The sequence below is a fragment of the Pipra filicauda genome, unplaced genomic scaffold, assembly GCF_003945595.2.
Source record: "Pipra filicauda isolate LSUMZ 115617 unplaced genomic scaffold, ASM394559v2 scaffold233_size1220752_pilon, whole genome shotgun sequence".
Taxonomy (NCBI): Eukaryota; Metazoa; Chordata; class Aves; order Passeriformes; family Pipridae; genus Pipra; species Pipra filicauda.
This window is the reverse complement of record NW_024104347.1, coordinates 616,876-625,835: the sequence shown is the minus strand read 5'-3', so window position 1 is coordinate 625,835 and position 8,960 is coordinate 616,876. Positions and strand designations below refer to the sequence as shown.

The following is an 8,960-nucleotide window of genomic DNA, read 5'->3' as shown; positions in this document are numbered from 1 at the left end:
GGGGGTTTCCACGGATAGAGAATATGAAAATGAAAGAGGAAGAATCTGCCACAGGAAATGGATTTATTTAAAAATATGGCTGAAGAATTATCACATTTTTGAGTAAACTGTACTGGCATGCTAATGTAAGACGTGTCACTGAGTTTGATACTTCTGCCAAGCAGAGTATGAAATGACAGCTGCATGTATTTTTATGCTCTTGTTTAATATCATATAAAGGTTCTACCTTTTCATGGTGTTTCTATTTTTTTAAAATTTTCTTTCTCAATAGATTAACACGATTTATTTCTAGGGATTTTTAGAACTTATACTGTGTTTATGCAATGGTACTATGTTTTGGGTAGTACAAATCAACCTTTTCAAGTATTCAAGAAAAATCACTAATGAAAGAATTATCATGCAAGTCAAATGTCTTCTAGTCTGTCTCTTGCAGCCTTCTTTCCTTCAAAACATTCATCATCTCTCTCCTTCCTTACCAGGACTTAAAAGTAGGCAGCTACTTTCTTGTTAGCACTAAGGCACTGAGAACCCCCAACATATCTTTCCTTGGCAGAGAGAAAATTGCTTTATCTGGAGGCCAATTTCTCCTCGTCTGCTGTGTGCAAGTCCGATGCTTCACTAGCGACATTCACCAGCTTGTGTGTTTCTACAGGTACCTCTTTGGTCCTGTGTTGTTTTCCATAAATGATCATACACATCTACTTGTAGTGGGAGAGCCCCTCCAAGCACGGGTGCCGTCTCAGTTCCAAGTGGGTCTGAAGCAGGGAGAGACAGCTCAGAAGCACAAGGAAGAAAGACCAGGGTGTCAAGGAGTCGATTTCACTGAGTGCACTTTTTGGAAAGAAGTTCCTGAGATTCGTTGGGAGCATATTAGGTAAATCAAAAAATAAATCCTCTCAAGAGTTCAGGTAGAAGCTGTGGAGTCTAAAGATTCAGAAATGGAGTTGCTCAATGCACATGACTTTGTGTGTCACACTTTTTCTCTTTCCTTCCTAGAACTCCAAAGAGTTTGCATTCTCTAACTGTTCAACACAAGAAATCTTACTACAACTGAGGAAGAGGTGAAGCAGCTCACCGCAGCTCCTTGTCTTGCCTGTTGTTCTGTTGAGTTTATGACAAGGAGTAGATGACCATAAGCAATAACACTCACCATGACTGCATTCAAAAACTATATTTTTTGCTATCAACTTGCCATTACACCACACAGTTTCAGTGATGCAGCTCTTTCATCGGCAGTTTCCTCCTGAGTGATGGCTTTTGCTCTTTGATTGTCAGCCTGGTCACAAAACATTCAGCTGATGAACAAGATGTCTCCGTACAATTTATGTCACAACCCTTTGAGTGACAATGCCTGGTCTTGACTTACCATGGATTTAATATGTGGCTCCTCATAGATGGCTAAAAATAATACAGTAAAAAGGACATGAAGAAATTGTAGGGGTTTTTTTTGCTGGTCATTTGTAACTTTTTTTTTATTTTCACTATTTTTTTCGTGATTTTTCTGGGTTCAGTTCTGTCTGGTATTTATTCTCTGTATAACAATCATTGCTACAAATGCTGCCCTCCCGCAGCTTTTCTGCAATGTTTTCATCCATGTGCTTACAGATAAACTAATTTTCAATTTCTTTCATAAGTTTAGCCACATGTGGTTCTGCTCTGTATGCCAGATAGCTGCTCTGTAGCTCACGGTGGCACTCAAACCCCCAAACTGGAGAGTATATGAGAAAAGGCAGGGATGTAGTATGTTTTTATGTTTAGAATTGCCACAGGAAAAATAAAGTGTTAGTTTATTAGAATTGCTGTTCAGAACAGGGACAGCATGATGCACATGAATCCTAGGCTTGGGGACCAATCTCTTCATGGCAGGGTATCCGGATAGTCAATAGAAGAGGTTCAGGCTCAAACAGTGAAAATACAAGACAGATGACATCTTTAACTCTGAATTCTGGGCAGAACACATGAAGTGAAGATCATGGAGACAAAGTTGGTCTGTCTGTATCCCACACACACTCCAAGTGTTCTATCCCCACACTTGATTCTTCTGGTGAACTCTTACAGGTCACTTTCTTTGGTTCACACTTCTTAACTGCAAAGGCAATGAGCTTCAGATATTGCAGACAGGAAAAGGGGATTTGTAAATTGTAATGATCTTCCTACTATGTATGGGTTGGGTAGCCTGATCCATCTGAGGCAAATAGCATTACTTGGTCATCCTTTCTTTTTCCCCACCAGTATCTGTTAGTGCTCAGAATGTCATTACTTGAGTGGAGAAGAAAAAAAAGGGAGTGGGAGTGTGTCTTTGTTTCCTCCTAATGCATCTGTTCTTCTGCTTGCTTGCATTGCCTATCTGACATCATTGTCAGTATGACCTTTCTCTATAAGCAGGCACAAGAAACAGAAGCAAATAGAGATTTTGTTTAAAGCATTGATTTTCCAGATTCTAGGAAGTATGCATTAAGAAAGGTATGCCTCTTGTGCATCACCCTTACCACTGCAGAAAAGGGTATGCCCATGTTACATAGAAACAGGTCACCTATAATAGCACTGTAGCTGTGACAGCAGTGAGCACACTCATGTTTGATGGTAAGAATCCTCTTGCTCCACCTAAAGCTTTCCTTTATGAAACTAAGTTAGGAAGTCAGGGATACAAATAGGATTTTGGTTTTGGTTTGCTTGCCTTCTGTTGGCAAGAACTTCATGCAGAGAACAATGACAGAAGATATATTTAGTAGTTTGATTTTCTTTGCTCCAGGATGTCTAGGGATTTTCCCAGTGTTCGTTTGATAACATTAAAAATGAATGGGATGACTAAATGGCTTATAATCCTACATATTCATTTAACATGAAAGCAATTATTAATGTGTATCATTATCTCCAGAATTACTTGGATCCTGTTAATGGCATTCAAACCAACCGTTTTCAACTGTTTTCCAGGGGATATGTCATTACATAATTCATAGCAAGAACAGTACTCTACAATCTGAGTTTAATACTATTGTCCTTTTGGAATTTATTTATCAGACCATCCTTCTGAAGAGTGATAATTTTCTATGTTAACCAGTTTTTAGAGTGTTTCCAGATCTCAGTGGGGGACTGGGTATTGAAGAGAGTTTATCACTTTAATATGAGTCTTACATGTAACAATACTGAGATCAATGCTCAATCCATTATCCTCTGAATTAGGAGGACCATAGTGAGACCAGTGAGTGGTTTGACCTCACATGGCTGAGCCACTGAATCAGAGAGAAAATGGTCAAGCATAAAAAAAAAGAAAAAGAAAAAAAAAAGAAAAGGAGCTTAGATTAAAATGCAGGAAAGAGAAATCAGTGGTGAAGGCAAAGAAGCAGAGAGGATTGTGGTTCATGGGTAGGGTTAAAGAAAGCAACTATTGGGTGGAAGAAGAAGTGGTGATGATCAGGGTGGTACAGCAAGCAGTAGAATGAAGTTCTACCTGAAGCTTTGGTGCAAAATATCTTGCAATTTTTATTAACTATAAGAAGAAGTTGAAGCTGCACCTCACTTTCCATACAATTGTTGCAATGGTTAATAATAGAGGTTGGGTGGCTGTGGGTGCAAGGAAGAAGTACCACAGATACAAATTTCAGCTACATCCAATCTTCTGGCAAAGGAAAGTGGTGGTTGATGGGCTGGGCCTGGCCAGCAGCTGAGCACTCACACTACTGCTCCCCCTGTCCCTCCACCCCCAGCAGGATGAGGAAAAGAATATGAAGAACAAAATCAAAATTCAGGAGCTGAGCTGCAGACAGTTTAATAGGTGAAGGGAAGAGAAAAAAACCCCAAACAAATAACAGGCCAGAAATCACTTATTGTCTCCCACAAGTAGATTGATGTCCAGTCAGTCTCTGAGTAAGTCATCAAAGAATTCAATCCCCTTCCATCTTCTTCTGCTCACTTCACTTTACATTGCCAAGCACAACATCATATGATATAAAATATCCCTGTGTCCACTTCAGGTAAGTTACCCCACCTATGTTCTCTCCCATTGACTTGTCTAGCCCCAGCCTATTCACTTGTGGGGCAGAGTGGAAAAGAGAGAAAGCCTTGATGCTGTGCAAGTTTACTCCATCCCAGCCAGACTTAGTGCCACGTGCAGTTCTGTAGTACTCAAGCAAGGCAAGCAGAGCAGGTCCAATGCCAGCCAGCAGCCAGTGGTTAACAGACAGCTGTGACGGGCAACACAGCTTCAGCATCATTCCAGGAAGTCAAGTCAGTGTGTCAGGATTATTTCAACAAGGTACACAGCCAGGTACAGGTAAGAAACTTCAGGCAATAGCCAAGGGCAAAGCCATCAAGCCATGATTTGTTACCATTGGCTGAGGACATGCATGTAATTTCTCTTTTTCTCTCCCAAACTTGCACACTATTATGGTGGACTGATAGATTACCAGCAGACTGACAAGCAATGTCAGATGATTGATCTTGACCAGGTAAGTCACCTTGGAATCACTGGTCAGTGAGAAGAGGCAGTGACACAGAACACTTCTTCAAGGGACAGATTTTTTATTTAGCCACAGGAGTACAGTAAGGGAAAAACAATGTACTTGTTGCACCATCCACAGCTTTGCCACTTTTTCTAAATGCTTTGGTAGATCCAACTTTAAAACCTCTTTGCACTTCATCTCTGTTGTACTGTATCATACATCTAGCTGCCACCTTTGAAAATCATGGGCTGATCAAACTAGTTTATGAACAAGAGTGAACCTTGTAACATTAGAGGAAGCCATAAGGGCAGGATATTCAGAAGACTTCAGATGACCTGTTGCTGGACCCTGGACAGCTCACACCTTTTAAAAGAGGCAGAAAGGATCCTGAAACCATCACGAGTTTTCAACAAAGATTTTTATGAAAATGTCAAGGCAAAACCAATTATTCAGGATCAACAGAATAAATGTAAGCTCTTGCATTCAAAGAAATGTCATCAATCTGAGATATCAGTAGCATTACTATATAAGTGTATTTTATAAACCTCCCAAATCAATATGTAATCTATGTGAATCCAGGGGTCATAGCACTTTCCGTATCAAAGATTGCCAGACTTAAAATTATGGCAACTTATGAGGATGTGAAGGAGGAAGCATACCCTTGTGTGACTCCTAGGAGTCTGGGGTGGGAGAAATCTGTCCTCAAGCTGCAGCAAATGACAATGGGGCCTTTGGCAGAAGGGTTAGAGACCTTCTGCACTGAGCAGAGCAAAAGAATGAATCATTAAAAAGAACCTTTAAATCATGAAGACAAAACAGAGATTCCCAGAACGGATGTAATTCCCAAAGAATATAATCTGCCTAATGGAGAAAATGTATACTCTAGTACAAGTTTGTGTACACAGATGAATATACATTGAACAGATTAAACTATTCAGTAAGTTTATTCTGGTTCTGTTTTGTTACATGTGTAAGTGGAAAAAATATGGCATCTGATAATAAATCAACAGGCAGCTGAAAGTTTCTGAAGGCTGATAAAATATTTCCTTCTCCTAGACAGTGTCTGATCCTTCAGTAGAGGACCAGACCCCTCAATTTAAATTCCAGATCCAGTTATGGAACCACAGCAACTTGTATTTCTTTGGCTACAATGGACTTAAGGGATAACAGCCACAAATCCAGTCATGATGGAAGGGTGACATAAGGCAGTTTTGAATCCTGTGGCCTGTTCTGCTCTCATTCATTCTAAATACATAATTATTATAACTCAGTGAGCTGCTTGTGGTTTTTGAATGAAGCAACTAAAGGTGAAGTTGTGATAAGTTTTCATATAATTTCATTAAATTTACACTTCATATAATTTAAGAAAAAAAAGATTATGCCGAGATATGCTACTACTCTGTTTAAAGTTGGATTAGTGTGTGGGGGCTAGATTAGTGGATTGAGAATTTAGGTTAGGTGAAGTGGATTAAGAATTGCCTGAATGGCAGATTCCAGAGGGTCATAATCAGTGGCACAGGGACTAGTTGGAGGCCTCTCACTAGTGTCATCAACCAAGGTTCAATACTGGGCCCAGGATTGTTTAACTAGTTCATCAATGACTTGGATGAAGAGGCAGACACCTCCTCAGCAAGTTTGCTGATGACACAAAGCTTGTAGGAGTGGCCAATACCCCAGAGTGCTGTGCAACCCTTCAGAGGACCTTGACAGGTTGGAGAGATGGGCAGAGAGGAACTGTCTGAAATTCAACAAAGACAAATTCAGAGTCTTGCACCTACGGAAAACTAACCCCGTGCATCAGTACAGGCTGAGGGCTGACCTGATGTAAAGCAGCTCAGTGTCCTGGTGGACAAAAAGCTGTCCATGGGCCAGCAGCATGCCCCTGTGGCCAAGAAGGCCAACAGTGTCCTGGGGTGCTGTATCAGGGGTTAATTACACTGATACTTTTACTGTGTTCGGCCCAGCCACCTGTGAAAGTTTTGTTCTTTCCCTGCCAAGTTATGAGAAAACAAACACTGATAAAATGGGAACTTTGTCCTTTAAAGGAGTTTTTGTATAAACTATATTTAATTGGTGTTCTGTGATTGGCTAATCGTTCTCCAAGGTTGCTTGAAGGAGAAATTGAAGACTATAGTGATGAAGGATGCCCCCAGACTCATTTGGAAAAGACTCCCCTGAATGCAGTACGTGGGCGCAGGGAAAGCCACGCGTGTGCAGAAGAGATGCACTTACATAACGAAGGGGGTGGGACTGAGGGCCTCTGGCTGGGCGGTGCTGGCCACACCAGCCTAGGTTGAGGTCACTCAGTTAATTGTATAAAAGCAGACAGCTCTTTCTTGGAGGAGAGCAAGCTTCACATCAAGGACAACGTTGCCTTTTGGCGGGGACGCCTGCCAATTTGTGAACTTACTGACTCTCCAAGGATGCAGCTTCTGGTAATTATAGGCATGCTAGGTTGGTAAGATAACTATGAGCAACAGCTGGGTAACTGGGGAGGTCGTGCTGGGGGCTTATTCCTCTCTTCCTTCCTCCCTTTTGGGTTTGTTCACTTTGTTGGCCACCTCTTGGTAATAAATTTCAGTTTTGTTGAGCTTTCAATGGTGTCATGGTTTCAAGATTTCAGTATGCTCGAATCCTCCCTAATACAGGTGCATTAGGAAGAGCATTGCCAGCAGGTCGAGAGAGGTGATCCTGCCCCTCTACTCAGCCCTAGTGAGGCCACATCTGGAGTGCTGTGTCCAGTTCCGAGCTCCTCAGTACAAGAGAGACATGGAGCTCCTGGAGCAGGTCCAGCAACTGGCTATGAAGATGAGCATCTCTATTCCTCTGCTGGAGCAATTCAGCATCTCTCTTATGAGAAAGGCTGAGAGAGTTGCCTGTTCAACCCCAAGAAGAGACAACTGAGTGGGGCCCTCATCAATGTCTATAAGTATCTGAAGGCAGAGTGTCAAGAGGATGGAGCCAGGCTCTTTTTGGTGGTGCCAAGCAATAGACAAGAGGTATCAGGAAGAAACTGATGCACAGGAAGTTTCCCCTGAATATGAGCAAGAACTTTATTGTGTGGATGACCGAGCACTGCAACAGATTGCCCAGAGAGGTTGTGGAGTCTCTGTCACTGGAGATATTCAAGAACCTTCTGGACGCAATCCTGTACAATGTACTCTTGGATGACCCTGCTTGAGCAGAGAGGTTGGACCAAATGACTCACTGTGGTCCCTTCCAACCTTACCAATTCTGTGAATACTTCTCATTTAAATAGATTTAATGTCCTTGCTATCTAAAAATCACTAATATAAATGTCCTGTAAAGGAATTTATTTCTTCCATCTCTTCCCTTCAGTATCATAATTGACAGAAGAAGTTGTTACACCTTCAGAATAGACAACTTATTGATCACAGTAGGTTGTTGTTACTGAGACACTTTGAGGAAAAAATACAAAGGAATGGATACTTTTGCTGTCATTGCTAGAAAAGGGCAGCTGAGGAAGATCTTGATGAAGCTTCAGGGCATGACATCGGACAAAGTCTAGAGTAAGACTTGTGTTTGCCTTCAAGAGAGAAGATAAAAAACAGTAGCTTGTGCAAGCTACACAGTTTTATTTCTACCAAAAGCCAGATTGACACACTGCAACTGGATTTCCTGGTAGTTCACAGTTTAATGGGCTATCCCTGCTATGAAGCACAACATGTCCAAGCAGCACATTGTTGTTAAAGCTAAAAAAATTTCATTATATGTGAGTAGTTTATGGTCTTTATCAAGGTGGTAGTTTTGGATATAATATACTCTGAATACATGATGAGGCATAAAGCAGACTAATGTTATCAAGATGAAGAAGAAACTCTTTGCCTGAGCCCTGAATTCCACATGAGAGTTAATGTCAGGCCAGTATTTCACAGCCAGTCTACAGATCACCATCAGCTGGATTATGGTGAGCGCAGCACAAACTGCCACCAAAATCCCAATCAAGCAGTAGTTTGCGATCACCATGTGAGGCTCTTGTATCTCCCTGTGGAACTGAAAGCATTTGGAGGGGTGATATATCTTAGAGGTGCCATAGTATGAAAGAAGAACAGGTGTGATGATCAGTGCTCCCACCAGCCAGACAGTGCCCACCCAGGTTGTAGTGTAGCATTTCCTAAACTCGAGCCGGAAGAGGCGGATTATGATGATAGCCATGTAAAACACAAACGTGAGGTACATGTGGAGGTAGATGAGGGCACTCGCCAGCCTGCAGGCAAACCACCCGAATTTCCACTCCTGCAAAATGTAATAGCTGAGGCGAAAGGGGATGCTGAGTAGCATAAAGGTGTGCAGCACCAGGAGGTTGATGATGATAATGGTCATCACGGATTGTGATCTCCTTTGAAACAACTGATGGGACATCATGATGATCCCAAGGATGCCACCAGCCAAGTTGATTATGTACAGGATTATGAGAACTGTGCAGAGCTTCTCTGAGGTGTCCAGAAGTGTGTCATTGGAGGAATGATTCTGCTGGGTTATGCTGCTGTTAGGCAT

The 8,960-nt window shown here is 41.7% G+C and overlaps 1 protein-coding gene across 1 annotated transcript; it reads right to left on the bottom strand.

The window, feature by feature from the left end:
- Positions 1-8,096: 8,096 nt before the first annotated feature.
- On the bottom strand, positions 8,097-8,960 carry LOC120323320 (probable G-protein coupled receptor 141). Its single transcript, XM_039381607.1, has one exon. The coding sequence runs from the start codon at positions 8,958-8,960 to the stop codon at positions 8,097-8,099; it is 864 nt and encodes a 287-aa protein (XP_039237541.1).